The sequence below is a fragment of the Zootoca vivipara genome, chromosome 4 (genome assembly GCF_963506605.1).
Source record: "Zootoca vivipara chromosome 4, rZooViv1.1, whole genome shotgun sequence".
Taxonomy (NCBI): Eukaryota; Metazoa; Chordata; class Lepidosauria; order Squamata; family Lacertidae; genus Zootoca; species Zootoca vivipara.
The window spans coordinates 31,391,260-31,409,078 of NC_083279.1; the positions used below are offsets into that span (position 1 = coordinate 31,391,260).

A 17,819-nucleotide genomic window follows, 5' to 3' on the forward strand; every position below is an offset into this window, starting at 1 on the left:
TCATTAAAAGGAGTTCCATATCCAGTAAAAATGCATGACTTCTACAAGGAGATATACAAGGACATTTACAATGTGAAGGCAATCTAGTTTCAAAGGCCAAAAGTTACAGAACTGTCTATCGTATGTTCATCACTCGTTTCCATGTTACGTTTTGCCAAGTAGATTATGCCAGAAATCAAATTCATATTATGCAACTTCTTAACATCAGCAAAAGTATAATTTGAAAGGTGACAACATGAGTACCCAATATGTTCCCAATAATAATAATAATACCAATTACTGTATAAGCACAATATCTATTCATTCCAGAGCCTGTTAATATATCAAAGCATCTTACCTGTAAAGCCACAAGCTTCAGCCAGCAAGAACGTACTCCAAGACATCAGGAAAAAAAGTGCGGTCTCCAGTAAGGGGAAGCAATGCAGTTTTGTGAACTTTGTTACGTGATTATTGTGTTAAGGAATCACAAAAAACCAAAAGCATTAGATATTTTCTGCACCGATTCCTCCCAAAGGGTTGAATGTGAGGAGTCAGTTCTCACATGATGGTACTGTGGCTCCAAATGCAGACTGCAGGTTCTCCCTGACCTGGCCAAGTTATAAACACTTATAAAGTCAGAGCTGGGTATTCACTTAAGCCGGGCGTAAGGAACCTTTGGCTCTCTCCAGATGTTGCTGAACTACAACTCATATCATCCCTGGTCCCTGGATGTGCTTGCTGGGGCTCCTGCAAGTTGTAGTTCAGCAACATATGGATGGTTAGTGGTTCCCCACACCTGATTTAGGCAGCAGCCAAATTCTGATCACATCAATTTGGCTTCCTTGTCTCCCTCTAGGGCAGTGCTTGCCTCTCTTTTTTTCGCATCCCTATTCCAGCATTCTTAGGATGGGGGACTTTGCCTGCAACTACCTCCAAACTGATCTACCTGTAAAACAAAGTTGTCTATATTTCAGTGCAGTTTTCTAGTACAGTGTTTTGTTTTGTTTTTAATGGCACGATGCCCTCTTATGATTCTACAGGCAGAAGACCTGAAGATTGTAGCAGATAAGAGGAAATGCTGCTTTCACCTGGGAATGAAGTCAAAAGTGAGTGGGCATTTGCAAACCAACGAACAAACAAACTGGGAGCATTTGACAGAAAAAGGATATCAGAGCTGTCACAACTCCTGTCACGACTCCCATCATGAACGAGCCGCTAAAGATTCCAAGGAAAACGCCAACAGATTTAAAAAAGGCAGCTGCATCAAAAGCATGGATGTTTCCTCCCGTGGGCTGATATGCTACAATAGAACTGCAACAGAGGGGACAAGAAGTAGCAATGAGTAAAATATTTATCCCACATAATTCTTCCTCCTTTAGTTATCTTAGGAGCTGCATCATTCCCATCTATCATCCCAACCACACTCAAATGATCTCGAGGCAAACGCAAAAACAGCGCAAATCTGATTTACAAGACTATCAGGAATTGGTTCGTTTTGTATTAATGGTCTTTCACATAACCCAACAAAAAACCTTAATTTTCTTTACTTACGAAGATAGTACAATAGCAACAGCATCGTTCAGAACGCTCTCTCCAAACAGCAGTGCATAGAGGTCAACATCAGCATGAAGTTCATTAAAAATTGCCAGTACAGTGACTACAATTGGGAAAAGAGAAGAACAAGGCACTAAAAATTGGTATTATTGTATATGTGATTTTGAGCAGGAAAGAAACAATTCTCTGTCGACTTCCTATGTAGCGAATGTTATCAAGCTATAACACATCCATGAAACCAAAGGTGTTTAATACAGGTTGGCAGTTAGTGAAAGGTCTAAAAAGTACTTGTTTGTTTTTTAAAAAGAGGTCCTGGTATTTTTATCTTGCTGTAGATGCTGTGAGTGTCAGCACAAAATGGCTGCTATGGGCAGCAGAAAAGAAGGTGATAGTACTCAGTACTCATGAGTAGTGATGTGAGGTGAGAATATTCTCTCCTAGAAAATTCTCCAGAGAATATTCTCCACAAACTGTAAATTCTTTGTCGTCTGTTGTTGTTGTTTAGTCATTTAGTTGTGTCCGACTCTTCGTGACCCCATGGACCATAGCACGCCAGGCACTCCTGTCTTCCACTGCCTCCCGCAGCTTGGTCAAACTCATGTTCATGGCTTCAAGAACACTATCCAACCATCTCGTCCTCTGTCGTCCCCCTTCTCCTTGTGCCCTCAATCTTTCCCAACATCAAGGTCTTTTTCAGGGAATTGTCTCTTCTCATGAGGTGGCCAAAGTATTGGAGCCTCAGCTTCAGGATCTGTGTCGTCTACACAGCTGCTTTAAATGTACACACCTCATTAATCGAGAATATTCTCCAAAGTTTATTCTCGAGAATTTAACATCACTACTCAGGAGTACAACCACACACACAAAAGTACTGGGTCTCCTAAACATTTATCCAAGGCCCAGTTCCTACATTCATTTTGCATGTGCTCAAGTTATCACAAGGCAACTCAGTACTTTGTCAGTTCCCACATGGGGAACATTTAGTCAGCAAACAACCTCATGTGGAGTCGAGTCGAGACATCTGGCATTACCTCACTGAGTACATGGTAAACACTTACTAGTTGCCACAAGGGGGTATTGCCTCCGCAATAGTGCACCTCTCCTCTGCCCCAGATTTAAAATGTGCATAGCCATGTTGGTTCATTGCAGAGGGGGGAACGGGACAATCCAAAAGCTACACTAAGGCCTTATTAGGACCAACCAAAAAGCCATGAACAAACTTTTGAGTTGTCCAGAATTCTTCACAAAGTTCTATAGAATTTGTCAAGAATGATATGCAATGAACTGCTGGGGGACCCGGGGAAGTCCCTTACTAAAATGAGAAAAAATGGAAATGCATATGTTGTTTTTTTCTTTTAACTTTTCTTTTTTTCTTTTTGTATTTTTGAATATTGATGTTATAATAATGTATAATTATATGGAAGTTATTCTTTTCTTTTTATAAAACTTAATAAAAATTATTTTTTAAAAAAAGAATTCTTCGCAGAGTTCTGTATTAAACCAAATGGCATGGTAGGGGGTGATGGTAATGGGGGAGGGTTTTTTAAAACAAGGCAAGATGGCATTGCCCCCTCCCCAAAGTCTGTAATTTGTTTTAGGATGGAATGCGGGAGTTGCAGCAGGCATAATTAGATGCACAATGCACCCTGGAATATTGGGACAAATATGAGTGCGAAAGATAATGTTGCTGCTTCTTTCCCCCCCCCCTCCAATCCTCTCCCTGCAGCCCATAAGAAGTCCCAGAACGAGGAGGCCATGATGAGGTTATTTATAAATTGCCTCAGTTTCCACAAAGGGTCATGAATGCCAATGGCTCCTCCTACATGGGTCTCCTCATGCTTATCTGACAGTGTGGAAAGAATCCATACAAGCAGATTTCCACATTGTTAGGGATACAGAAGAGTTCCCCCTCCACCCAGGTCTATACAAAGTATGGGTGGTGAGAGATAAGGAAATGCTTGTATCACTACCTCTGCAGGACTGTTTTTGGCAGACAGCCACACTGCAAAACCCCTTGTGCATTTTTCTCCTTTCATGCATTTTTCTTAGCCATCTTACCCAGCTTTTAGGCTCTCAGACAGGAAATTTATACTGCATTTTTCTCATATATATATGCCATCAGCCACACTTCAATGTATGAGGAATACCACTTTTCCTATAGATTTTTGTAATGAGTTTATACTTCAGTCTTCCAATTCTTACGCCTTAGAAGGGGGAAAGACATTTCTGTGACATGGGAAAGATCAGACGTAATTGCCTAACACTATTTCTTCAAGGTGGCTCATCCTATAAACAACAACAGTAAAAAAGGAAAAAAAGGTGTCATAAAGACCCCCAATGATTTTAAAAGCTGAAGTCTATACCTGGATCAGTAGCAGATATAATGGCTCCAAAAAGGAGACAATCTGTGTAGTAAAACTTATCAGAGAGCTGTCCCACCAGCTTCATTAGCTTTACAACACCATACATAAGATTCCTGGGAGGAAAAAGAAATAAGAATTCAGCGAAGCATTTAAACCAGATTGTTCTGGATTTTATATATATGTGCAATAGTTTTTAATTTATCATTTTTACAAATTACCCTGCCCTTCATCATGGCATCTCAGGGTGGGTTGTGACAAATTTTAGAATAAAATATTAAAATCAGTTTTAAAAGACATTGCATGAGTTTCTCTTTGAACTGACTTTATTACTGATGACAAACACGCAAACCAGTGCATGCATGATTTTTTGAGAGGTAAGAGATTACAGCATCTGTATGCATCTAACATATTCTCATTGATCTTGCTGGACGAGCTAAGGCACAACAATGGGTGATGAAGAGATGCCAAAATTATATCCCACGAGACTAAATGGTTATCTCAAAACTCAACTTACCCAATGATGAAACAAGAGACTGCAGTTCCTAGGAAAGCATAAACCAGAATAGACCCCAAGTTTCTGAAGAAGTGCCTCTGTAGAGGGGGAAAATGGGTTAGTCACAGCCATATAGAAGCAATGCTTCTATAACTCTAAAGGAATGCAACACTCTCAGTCCTCTAGTTAAGTCACATTCTATTCTGAGAACAGAAAAATTTCAACTCTACTGTGCGATCCTTCTGAAATATAGGGAACATTTCAAAAAACTAAGCCGATCTTTTAAGACAGGCTTCCTCAAACTCAGCCTTCCAGATGTTTTGAGACTACAATTCCCATCATCCCTGACCACTGGTCCTGCTAGCTAGGGATCATGGGAGTTGTAGGCCAAAACATCTGGAGGGCCGAGTTTGAGGGAGCCTGTTTGAAGATCTTCTGAGGAGACCCTGCTCATTACTCCACAACAAGCAGTTTGTTACTTGGTGACAATGAAGAAGTGGGAATTCTTGATGATAGCACCCACTTCTGTGGAACGCTCTCCTTTGAGCAATTCATGAGGCAAAGTCAGCAATGATCCTTAAACACCTCTTAACAATTTTCTTTCCTGGACTGTTGGTTAGAGATTTCTGTTATAGGAAGTGCCATAATTTTTTAATAAATATTGGGGAGATTGTTATTAGTCTTGTCCAAGTCATATTTTGATTTCACATACTTTGGGGCTGCCGGGTATAAATGGCTCAGGCTGGCCATCAAATCAAGGCTCAAAACCCCAGTGCCTTAGGGAATCATGCACAGAACCCCAGAGAGAGGTATGGAAGAGACAAGGCAAGTAGGGAAGCTGTGCCATTCTGAACAGTATGGATTTACAAAGGGTAGGGTTTTGTTTAAACGCCTTGGGCTTGAAGAAGAGCAGGAAGAAGTTTGGTGGAGAATTTCTTCATTGCTCCATCAGACAACTCTCCAGACAGGATCCATCTAGCCCAAACAGTGCTTTGAAAAGCTTCCTCAGCAAGAGACCACGGAAGCGTACCATATTTTTCGCTCCATAAGACACACTTTGTTCCTCCTAAAAAGTAAGATGAAACTCTGTGCGTCTTATGGAGCGAATGCATGGTCCCTGGAGTCAAATTGCTCAGGGGCGAAAAGCAGATCTGCTTATGTTTTTTTTTTAGAAAGAGCTAAAGGCTAACAAGAGAGAAGGAGGGGGTTTAAAGGAACCAGCTCAGCAGCTGATTGCAAGAGATTGGGGAGGGAGATAAGAGACTAGCTCCCGCCCCGCCCCGCCCCCTTGCCCAGGCCTCCATTGTTGTGTTTCCCCAGCTGACATGTCACTGGCTGATTAGATTATCTGTCTGGAATTGTAGGAATGGCTCCCTTTCCTTTCCCTAAAGAAGCTGCAGAACTGTGGGTTGAACCCCATGAAAACAGGATTTTTCCCCCTTTGCAAGGTGAGCTCAACAACTCTGAGCTGATCCTCAAAAATAGAGCTTTCCCCCTTTGCAAAAAAACTGCACAACTGTGAGCTGATGCTTAAAAAAACGGGGCTTTTCCCATTTGCAAAAGAAGCTGCACAACTTTGAGCTGATCCCCCTAAAAACAGGGCTTTCCCGCTTTCCTCCTCTAAAAAATTAGGTGCGTCTTTTGGTCAGGTGTGTCTTATGGAGCAAAAAAATACGGCAATTCTTCTCTCCTAGCATTCCAAGAAACACTTTACAGATTCTTCAGCTCTTGCAGGGAAAAAGGGGCACCCGCAGCTCAACTTGGAAAGGGCAGCCCCTATGTGATTAGAGGTTGTTGCAACACACCCTCAGCTAATAACCCAAGCAACACTCAGTGGGTTGATGGTTAAAGCCCACATGGAGCCATCTACTGCGGATCAGGCCTACCACTTCACCAAGTTGGACAAACACAATAGAGTAGCTGTCACCATCCCCTAGGCTAAACAGCACATTTGGTTTTTAAGTATGTGGGTGCATGCGAAAGAGTTTGAATTGGGGTGCCCAGTGAAACTCTGCCAGATTCCCATCTCTAACCGCCCAATGAGCCCGGAGGGATAGCATATTACCTCTCAGGAACTTGGCTAAGAGGGCAGAGGTTAATAAGGGCAAGATTAATCACGGTTTCCTCCAGCTCAGAACTCACAGGTTTATAAGGTCAATAAGCGTAAGCAAAGCAAAGAATCACAGTCAAATACCGGCAACTACAAGGAGCAAAAAGGCTGCTTTTTCATGTACAGTACGTGTTTCAGTAGATAATAAACAATCCATAACAAAAGGCAGCAGTTTTTGAGGACATCATCTAAGTCCCTCTCTTCTGAGCAGAAGAAGATGTAGCATGTACTTCCAGAGAGCATAGTTTCTGCTAACTACAGACTGAGAATTCCTTTTTTTAAAAAATATTTGGTTGAGAGCAAGTGTGTGAAAGTGAGATCCATGCTATGAAACTGACTAGAGGTAATAACTTTGTTTAGAAATGGTTCCATCAGAAAGGACGTTAAGGAGACCCAACGCTGGGCTTCGGTGAAGCAAAAAGCAACACAGACATATACCTTGGACATGGGAGGCAGTTAGTCCCATTCAACATAAGAGACAATTGCTGTAACTCAGTGTGCTACATTCCTAATTCTCCATGAAACTACTCAACTGAGCGGAAGGGGATTTGAATGAAGGTCTACCTGGCCCAAATTCACCAGAGCAAATCCATAAGAATGCCTTGGTGCAACAGAACAAGAAACCTATTCCTTCAACTCCTCTCACACATCGTGTTTGGCTTGTACTGTGTCGCCCACAGCCAATTTCCGCTATGAACTAAATGCAGCCATTAAGGCTTTAGCAACCATTAACTATAGTGAGCTCTCAAAACCACCAGCAACTTAGCTCATCTATTTTACAGTACCGTAAATGCTTGAGAAGCTTGCTTACCTGAACACAGATTGTTGGCATCCATCTGTCACAAAGAGACAATGGAGTGTGCCTCCGGGGGTGAAGTCAAACCACTGCATTAGCAGCACGGAAGTGACCTCCCTGGGGAGCAAGCCTGAGATGTGTGTATGGTCCTGGGCTGCCCAGATGTGGTCCAAAGGAAATCAGAGCGATACATTTGGCACCAGCTTAGCCGTGGGAGTTGCTGGAAGGAGGCGTACAAGGCGCCATCCATCCATCTTAGGAACTCCACTCTGGATTTGTGCAGGGTTTAACTCCTTAGCCTCTTGTTCTCCCAAAGGTATCCCACAAGGCAGCAGAGGTTTAGGACCAGAGTGTTCCTTCTCTTGGATGGGCTACCTTCTCAGGTTGAGGAGTCCCATCTGCTCATGTTATTTCTTAAGGAGGAAACAAAGATCATAGGAGTATGTGGATTGTTGGAAGATCAGGTTGTATCCATCTGGGTTGTGTGTATAATTTTCTGACGTGGTTTGGGATACCAACCCATGCCCTGATGTCATTAACAGGGGCCCTTCTCATAGTGCCCCTATTAGCAAAGCTATGGTGTGTGGCAGCAGGAGAAAGTGTCTTCAATAGCGGCCCCTCATCTATGGAATATCATCCCCAAAGAGGACTGCCTGGTGCATTTTTTGTCCACAAACCTATAGGCCTTCATGCCAAAGGCTGAACAGGGAGTAATATGCAGACTATGTGGCAAAGAACAAAGGGCTCCTTGCAAGCAGCCTTCCTCCATGCAATCCAGCAAACTTCACAAATCTTGGGGGGACCACTAAGAACAACCTACAGCACAGAATAAAAATACGCAGTTCAGCATGTATGAAGAATAGATGGTCTGCAGCTGCATGATGGGGTGTCTTGCTTGAATGGTCCACTGGATTTAAGCCAGTAGGAGTTAGATAACTCTGCCTCAAAATAAGGAAGATTTTAACAGCTGAGTATTCTACTCTCAGGACCAAAATCCACACTGGCAGAGCAATATTGTTCAGAAAATGTTTCAGGCTTACCTTTTTCAAACTATAGCCAGCATGGAAAATAATAGGAGGCAGGAGGATGTTGAAAAACACTTCTGGATCAAATGTTACCTTTAAAGAAAACACAGAAAAAACAGCTGTAAGACAATGGTTCCAGGTAGCTATCCTCAAAACATCTGCCGTCTGCCTACAGATTTCCTATGCCAATCTCTCTCCATTATATTAAACCAATCATTTCCTAGAGATCAGGGAATGCAGGTTTCGTTCCAATAAGCTATGAATATGCTAAGTTTCCTGCAGAGAGGCCCCCCCCCTTTAAGTGTTACACTGTCTAGGGTTCAATTCAGACAATCAGCACTCTCATGACTTTGTTTGTTTGTTTTCTAACCAGGATTATATTTGGCACATTATAAAGTGGTCATATAGGTGTTCCAGAAGAGGCAAAGATACTAGCTTGGTTGCCCTTCACAGACCTTCAAAGCAGTCTTTCCCAACCTTGGGTCCTCGGATCTTGTCAGACTACAACTCCAACCATCCCTGGTCATAATAAGACATGCTAGTTGGGGATGTGGCAAGTTTTGAGGGATCTAAGGATGTGAAGGGCTGCTTTAAAATCAGAAGGCTGAACAAAAAAAGAAAATCTAGGTTCTAGGAATTGAACTGAGTAAGTATCCTTGGGCAACAAGACATTCTGTTCCACACTGCACTGAGACCAGCAACCTACTTTACAGGACCAGGGTGAGGAAGAATGAGAAATGAGTATTCTGGATAGTCTAATGCTATGTTTTTCAGAACTACCAAATTGTCTTAAAGGGAACCAGTAAGCATAAGTTCTTAAATGCTAAGGGTAAGAGAATCCAGATGACTGGATCTCCTTACCACACCTGAACAACACTGCAAGGTACAGAACCTTACAATGAAAACATCACATATTATCACACGTACTGAGATCTGAAAAAACAGATTGCAAAAAGAGGCCAGCACAAAAATAAATGCATTCATAAACAGCCACAGTTAAAAAAAATGTAGCTCTCACTTTTCGCAACATGTCATTCTGTTCCACATTGTGTATTTTCCCAGGGCTTATTTCTCCTTTTAATGTGTATTCAAAGAATTTGCCGCTGATATTGACCAACAAAGTTGTGTAAGCCCGGTCCTCCTGGGAACAGCTTAATGGTTTATCATGACCACTGGTGGGAGGTATGCCATATCTCAAGATCACTCCAACAATGAGCCCTGAAAGAGAAAATGTTACGTCTTGAGTTTTATATCCTATCAGGCATATACAGATGTCGACAGGTTGTTGTTGATTTTAGAAATGACCATGTTTTTTTTAAAGATGGACACATCACTGATTACGTAGCTAATGCAAAGGTACAATGAGTGCTTGGCACACTGTAAGAACACTTAGCTTTTGTATTAAACATGCACAAAGAAAAAGCAGGCAACTGAGTACGAGTACACTGTTCTCCTAAAGGGATTTTTAAATTGCATCTTTGGCCCAACTAGCGAAATATTCTCTGTACCGATGCTGCTTCTTTTTTTATTTATTTTTGTTAAAAATGAGGTGTTATAACTCATATCTGCTGCAGGGGGCAGCACCAAATGGCTGCCAACGGCAAGAAAAAGGTGATGGTACTGTACTTCACATTGGTGAGTACTATGACAACAAAAGCACTGAGAACGCCTCAGGTTTATAGGACCCACTTTGATTTTTACTAGAACCACTGAAATCCATCAATGGGAGTCAGACGCAAAGGGGCAGTTTAGAAGTCAGAACCAGTTACCTACTGAACACCAGCATGACCCGATTCTAGAAGTACAACTCTATTACAGATCAGAGATTATGATGCTTTCATGTAGCAGGGAGGGAGAGCAGAACCTTCTTGTTGTTGAACAAACAGGGGTGAGAAACTCCTGTCAACCCACAGCAAGTCAGCTAGCAATCTATCAGTGGAGCCCAAACCCACCTCTGCCCACAAAACATTTAGAAGAATTGTAGAATTGGAAGGGACCATGAGGGCAATCTAGTCCAACCCCCTGCAATGCAGGAATCTCTTGCCCAACATGGGGCTCGAACTCACGACACTGAGATTGAGAGTCTCATCCTCTACTGACCGATAAGAAAAATGAGCCATGTGCTGAAGGTATCACAGGTGCAAAGCGAGGAAGATAGAAATAGCAGAGGAGGAACATAGCACGTAAAAAACCAAATTCAGAACATCAAGAAGAAGTAATAAGACACAGCAACTCTGAAACATGATCACCAGCTCTCTTATTTTGTGTTACTGAAGAAACACCCAACACCCAAAAATATAGGATAATCTGACTTATGGAATAGTGACTCACTGGCCACAGTCTATACACCACAATGAGCTATTAAAAACACATTTTGAGAAGTAGGGTTGTTTGATTTTCCTAACCTTATCTTACTCTTCCACCTACTCCAGTAGCCTTTGACCCAACATGCCACCAGTCCAGCCTCAAACTTACTCCAGTTCAGTTGCAAAGAACTACTGCAAACAGAGCAGGATTCAGTACTAACCAAGAGTTGGGTGTGTTCTGCCTACTTGGGCTAATGGATTTGTCCTTTGATAAGATATCTCTAACAACAAAGGAAAAGTTTTCAGTGAATGTTTCAAGGTTAGAGCAGAAGGCACCTGCTGAATTTCTACTGGCAGAATATTCCTCAGGATTGGGCTGAAGACAGCAAAAGCTCGGGTTTTTAGGTCTTGCCAACTCGAGGGCGAGAAAACAAAAATACAAATGAATGCGTAATATGGTGCGTTTGTACTTGTGACATTTTTATTTGCGTGTAACTGTATTGTGTAGCAAGTACATCCTTGCCCATTTCTTAAACTTTGACTATTTTCAAAGTGCCTACAATGAATTTTGTTATTCTGAGCATGATGTACCTGCTCTGATCAGACAGTAAACAACCTCACTGTATTTCCATGTTAATGTTGACTCTGGGGACGGCGAGGCCCTCTCGCCCCAGAAAATTTATCATCTAGAACATGTGTTACATGACACATTACAAATAACCAAGCAGTAAGAAGCCTAACAAGGACGTGGGTGGCGCTGTGGTCTAAACCACAGGGCCTAGGGCTTGCCGATCAGAAGGTCAGCGGTTCGAATCCCTGCGATGGGGTGAGCTTCCATTGCTCGGACCCAGCTCCTGCCAACCTAGCAGTTCGAAAGCATGCCAAGAATGCAAGTACAGTAGATAAATAGGTACCGCTCTGGCGGGAAGGTAAACGGCATTTCCGTGTGCTCCTCTGGTTCGCCAGAAGCGGCTTAGTCATGCTGGCCACATGACTTGGAAGCTGTATGCCGGCTCCCTCTGCCAGTAAAGTGAGATGAGCGCCGCAACCCCAGGGTCGTCCGTGACTGGACCTAACAGTCAGGGGTCCCTTTACCCTTTACCTAAGAAGCCTAACAAGATACACACACATCACACATCACACACACAAGATTCAAAGGCCTACTGCAAAGGGCATACATCTTCCCTGCAACTTAAAAATTAATTCTGGATACATAGCAAAAACCAAAATGCCACACGCAAAAAAAAATTTTTTAAAAAAAATTCCAATGCACATCCAATGCTAAATTAAGGATTGCTGAAGGCAAGTGTTGTGCAATCTTGCTCCACCTTCTAGCTAAACTGCTGACACAAATTAACAGCAAGCATAAATCCAGGAAAGCTCTCCCTCTAAAAATAATCAAGCACACAGACTAATAATTAGGTAATAGCTTATACAGACACTAAGCTGGAACACAAGTTATACTTTCAAAAGGGAGACTGAGCCATGGATGTACGATTTCAAGATTGGGGGTTGCTTGTGGCTCCAGAAATAATCACTAGTGTGTTGAAATCAAGCATCTCAGCAGTGTGAGAAATACTGTTCTAGTCCTTACTATGACCAAGATTAAGTATGCTGGAAGCACAGGTGTAGAGACAAAAAACAGATGTCACGTGGAAGTGCAACAATGTGTTTTGCTTCTAAACCCATCCCATGATGCAGAGGCTGGTGCCTGTTTTAAAAATATTTGTGGTTGGCCACGCCAGAATCCTTGGCCATGTCAGCCAGCTGCAAAGATAATTCAGTGAGAGGAAATTTTGTTTCTTCCTCCTTTATACAACACAGCCGGTTTGTTCAAGTTCATGACTCACCTGCTTAGCAGGCCTTTGCTGTACCCACACACATTTTCAAATGGGGAGAGAAGAAAGGAGAAAGAGACAAGGACAAATGGATGGTGAAACATGCAAGTGATTAATCAAACTGTCTTATATCCCGTTTGCAAAATTGTTTTAAGTACACGGGTGAGAATGAGACTCTTGTTCCATTCAAAGAGAAGCAAAGGATTGTGACTAACAGAGCATCTGCACAACAAATCATGGCTTTTTCCAAAGTTACCTACCTTAGAAGCTGCCTTATACTGTGTCAGCCCCACTGGTCCATTCAGCTCAGTATTGTCTCTACTGACCAGCAATGCCTCTGCAGGGTTTTGGATAGGGGTCTCTCCCAGTCCTACCTGGAGATGCCAGGGATTGAACCAACATGGGACCTTTTGCAGGCAAAGCAGATGCTCAACCACTGGGCTATGTGAAATGCATGCATAACCAAGGACTGTCAAGCTCTCAAGCCATCTTACAGGTCTAAAAAATCATTGGGTAAAAGAAGCTGTTGTAATCATCGGTTTAGGTTTGTGGGGCAAACAGTGTCTTGTGGTATCACTTCTCTTCCACCAGTATGGAAGAGAAAAGGACTTTAGCAATAGGCAAAAGTCCTGTTATTATATAAAAACAGCAGGTTCCCCATAACCACCTGTAGATTCCCACTGACCATCTCAAAATCTTCTTGGTGGTCAGCACAATAAGTTGATGTTCACTGGTAAGTGTCTGCAGAGCTGTTACCTATTTCTCAACTTCCATAAAATACTTAGATGGGACTTCGGTTCTCTCCAGATGGCAATAGACTACAATTTCCATCATCTCTGGCCATTGGCTGTGCTGACTAGGGTACTGAGAGTTCAACAGTATCCAAAGGGCAACACATTTGGCTACCCCTGGAGCAGGGAAGCATTAGTACTATACCATTGGCAGTATTCACATACCTATGAATGGGCAGAAGCTCAATTCACATGACGCACAAATGGGTATGTTTACTGGTGTTGGTGCCTGTGCCATTCCACAAATCTTTGAATTGATCAGGGGTCTTTCATGGAGCTCAGGGAAATTTAAATAGCTCCCTGTCCACATGTCTAATTACAAGAACTTTGTTATGTAGGTGAGGTGGTGACTGACCAAAGCTCAACCAGAAAGTTTCAAAGCTGGGCAGAGATTTGAACCCATGTCTCCCTGGTCCAAGTCATCCACTACAATGGCCCTGTGCCATTTTCTCCTTTGCAACATGTAGTCATTTTTCAACCTATCATTGTAGGAGGAAAGGGGGGGGGAGATGAATGTAAAGCAAAAAAAAAAGCCTGAGGGAGTTAAAACACAATTGGAACTTCACAAGAGAGACTTAGTGGCGACAATGGTGGGAGAAAAGAAGACATTCCACTTTCCTGGCCTTCAGATTTTGCAGAGCTGCAGTGATTCAGGGAAAGCTGTTTGCTAGAGATAAGGATTCCGCTTTATCTCCAAGCTTTAAACTTCGGCACATGAAAAGGCTCTAGAACCTTTTGACTGAAACAGCAGGCTCCCCCACAAACCACCACCCTCCCAAGTAATGTGAGCAAAGAGTGAGTAATTGGAACAGAATGGATGAGGACAGCAAGAAGGAAGGACCCTGCTCTCCCCATCACATGTTCAACATTCAATGCCAATAGGGCTATATTGATGTGTGAATCCAGGGTCTATTTTGGTGTATGACTCAGGCAATCGTGCCTTTGCTATGGCACAAACAGATCAGCACCGCAATCCCCTGAATTGCTGCCAACTACTTCAAGCTGCGTACATGCAGCAGCTTAAAGTGGATTCAGTGCATCTCATGTGGTCCACAAGACGTTGTCCTCATCCAAGTGGCAGCCTGCCCCCCCATCCCCAGCAATTTAATTCAGATTTTCCAACCAATAATAATAATCCACCATAAAACCACATGCTGCCCAGCTGAAAGTGTACTGAAGCACATTAGGTGGGCAGGGTCCCCCCCCCATGCGTGGGGATGTTTCACTGGGTGCCATTTATCACCATACCCTCTACTTCCACGGGTGAGGCACTCTGTAGAGGGCTATTGCTAGGGAGTTTGATGGAGTTTGTATGGGTCCCCCCCGCAATTGTCCCCACAACCATCTTGTGATAAGTAGCAACCTTCGGACAGTCACTCAGCAAGCTTCATGATTGAGTAGGGCTTCCTCTGATCCTCATCCAACCATTAAAAAACTTCTAACTTAACCTTCATTCATTTCAAATAACCGACTCTTGAAACAGGAGCTTTTAGAATAGGAGAACTTACTTAAGTACTGTAATCTAATATTAGCAGCTCTACTTCGGAAAGTCCCTTTCCTCATGTGTACAAGCAATGAGGGGGAGGAATCATTTAAAAAAAGAACCACTTTCCCATAGTGCCTCAGAAAACTGTTTCTAGAATTTGGATAATTGGGACGGCACGTGTGGGGGATGCTGCACAAAATTAAAGCAAAAAATGCCATCTTCATAGATGTCTCTCTGATCCGTATTTTATGAAGTAAGCCGTTGTTTACTATAATACCACCAGTACAAGTGCCACATTTTGAGTCTGGAAGCCAACGGATCATAATAATATGTCAACATGAGGGATGAATTCATGTCAGGTTTGGTCTGGTACAGCAGAAGCAGCTCATTTCCGTTCCCTTGACAAAATATCTAAAAGAGCATCAAGCATCATTGTTGAGCAGAACAGGATTTATATTTTCCTTGATTTCTGCCTGCCAGTATATCTCTCAATCATACAAAAGATATAAAAGTATGGAAACTTTTGGACAGATGTCCTAAACTAGCTTACCCAATAGGAAATATGCAAGGAACCACTGACCTGTATTTAACAGGCTCTACCAAATTGCATCTATATGTATGCAGTCATAACATAACCTGAATCTGTCACCACCACTGCATAAATGGAGCTTGTTCTTCCAAGAGAGTGTGTCGGTCACTTACAAAGCACTTTCAGCTTTATAATCATACAGTTAAAATAATTCTATTTTAACAGTAGGTCCTCTGTGGATGTAGTTGAAAATAGTAAGCAATCTTAACTCAAACCAAAACAATGTGTTATATGGAATTAGTCTAGTTACATTGCTGGACTGGGCCAGGGTCCTATTATAATAGCAATGCTTTACTGGTTTCTAATGTGGCATCTGTTTTTTATGGTGCGGCTTCATTGTTTTTCTGTTGTATGATTGAATACTGCATCAGAGATTTTAAAATATTAAGCAGCTCAGACATGCTTCAAATAAATAAAACAAACAGCAGCAGATGCATATTTGCTAAGACTCTGCTCCGAAAAATTATCCATATACAGGCTGAAATAATAATGAAAGCACAACACTGAAGATGTGGCCATACATAGCTCCCTGGGGAGCGTATTGCATGAGGGACAGGCCATCAAAGAGACAGCTCTATCCCTTGTAGCTGCCAATCTGACAGAACTCATCGGTGGAACTGAGAACAGGGCCTGAGATGCCAATGTTAGAGTTGAGGCAGTGCTTTCGGACTAACAGCACCTTAAAATGGACCAGGGCTCATATAACTTATGTAGAATAACTATAATACTGTTGTAATACCTAGCTCCTAACTAATGTTCTAGCTGCCACATTGCGCTCCAATTAAAGTGAGCAAACAGTCTTCAAGGCCAGGCCCGTACAGGGTGCACTTCAGTAATCTAGTCAGGATGTTACCAAAGCATGCACCGCTGAAGCAAGATAACAGCACAGTAACACTTTCGGCCACTGACATTATCTGCAGCTCCACAGATTGCACCAAGTCCAGGAGCAGTCCCTCAAAACGACATGCTTAGTACAACCGCACCCTGGACCAGAATCTAATTCCCCTTTAAGGTCATTTAAGTATGGTGGTCACCCCACCATAACTGGTGGCAGTGAATTCTGCAAGTTCTCACTGAATAAAAAAATTCCTTCAGTAGCACCTTAAAGACCAACTAAGTTTTTATTTTGGACAGACTAGAACTTCTCACTGAATGAAAGAGCACTTTTGCCCTTGCCGGTTAAGGCCATACAATGGCTTAAGATTTTGATCTTGGCAGAGAGGAAAGACAAAGGGAAGTCGCTCTAGCCACTCTTTTGCACATTGCTTGCAAATTGTTAGTCACCAGGCTGGCAAAAACGAAGAAGTCTTCAGATGTACCCAAGATAATCGAACCTCTTGATGCTTTTTTTTTTTGAGAGAGAGATACCATCCATACACAGTATTCAAAAAAAGTCTGCAACAAAGATGGCTTCCTAAAGGCTGGTTACCGTCTTACTGTCACTGTACACAGAGTGGTTTTCAGTATTTTCAAGCCTTTTCCTGTGCCAGTCTCCAAAATGGGGGAAATGCCGTTGTTCTAATAATGCTAAGAGACAGAAATAGCAACTCTCCACACACAACTGTTACCATATGCTTCCATCTGGTTAACGCAGACTGAAAGAGGGGGAATAATATCTAGTATTTCTTTCCTAACTGCTTATGAAAATAGAAACAAATAAAAAAAGTTTATTTGTTTTCTCCGATACACATCATAGCTTCAATCTGTACCACGTATTAGGATTCATAACTGTTTCATAACATATTATGCTTTGTGCAGACCTTATTTATGTTGCATTTCACATAGTTCCTAGGAAACCATCCAAAATCTATTTGTAGCTTTACATGTGTCATCTAAATGGCAAAAAGCAGTGGAAATGGGGGTGGGGATATAATACCATGCACACCCTAACACTGAATTGGCTTTCTCCTCCTTGCAAATTTTAAAAACAACAACTCCAAAATGCACCAGAATTCTTCCTTATTGTATCAAATGGTTTCCAAGATCATCATCAGCATTTTATGCCTGTACGCACACTCCAAGATATTGCCACTGAAAGTGCCCAGCAAGACAATTTGTCCTTTCATTAGCGCCACAGTCCATCATTCCTACTTGCACTTCATCCTTCACAGATGCTCTTCACATCAATGGAAGCTTTCTTTCCCTAGATGGCCAAATGGAACCAATGAAAAGCAGCCATTCAGAGCAGCACTCTAGAGATGTTTCCTGTACTAGCACTCTTAAAATAGCCAGTTCTCTGGCTTGGGTGGGGTGGGAATGTAAACGCCATAATTTCATTGGTAATTAGACGCCAGTTACTTCTGCATTTAAGTGGTCTCTTCTTCCTGCCTTTACACACACACCCCATTTGTCAAGGGTTTCTGATTGCAATCCAATAGCTGCAAAGGTTTTGGTCAATCTCCCACAAACCGATTACAAAAGAAAGACAGGGCCACTTGGTGACATGCTGCAGTCAGTGTTAGAAACAGATATTTAAGCTAGGTATCAAA

The 17,819-nt window shown here is 42.3% G+C and overlaps 1 protein-coding gene across 4 annotated transcripts in view; it reads right to left on the minus strand.

Annotated features, from left to right (window-relative positions):
* The window catches only part of SLC9A7 (solute carrier family 9 member A7), a 54,966-nt gene that overhangs the window by 26,257 nt on the left and 10,890 nt on the right, over positions 1–17,819 (minus strand). For all 4 annotated transcript variants that reach the window (XM_060273463.1, XM_060273462.1, XM_060273465.1 and 1 more), the window contains 7 exons: positions 9,339–9,538; positions 8,336–8,413; positions 4,411–4,487; positions 3,897–4,009; positions 1,531–1,636; positions 1,149–1,290; positions 338–443 (listed from right to left, as the gene is read on the minus strand). In XM_060273463.1, coding sequence (XP_060129446.1) covers positions 338–443; positions 1,149–1,290; positions 1,531–1,636; positions 3,897–4,009; positions 4,411–4,487; positions 8,336–8,413; positions 9,339–9,538 — 822 coding nt within the window. The remainder of the gene's footprint in view (positions 1–337; positions 444–1,148; positions 1,291–1,530; positions 1,637–3,896; positions 4,010–4,410; positions 4,488–8,335; positions 8,414–9,338; positions 9,539–17,819) is intronic.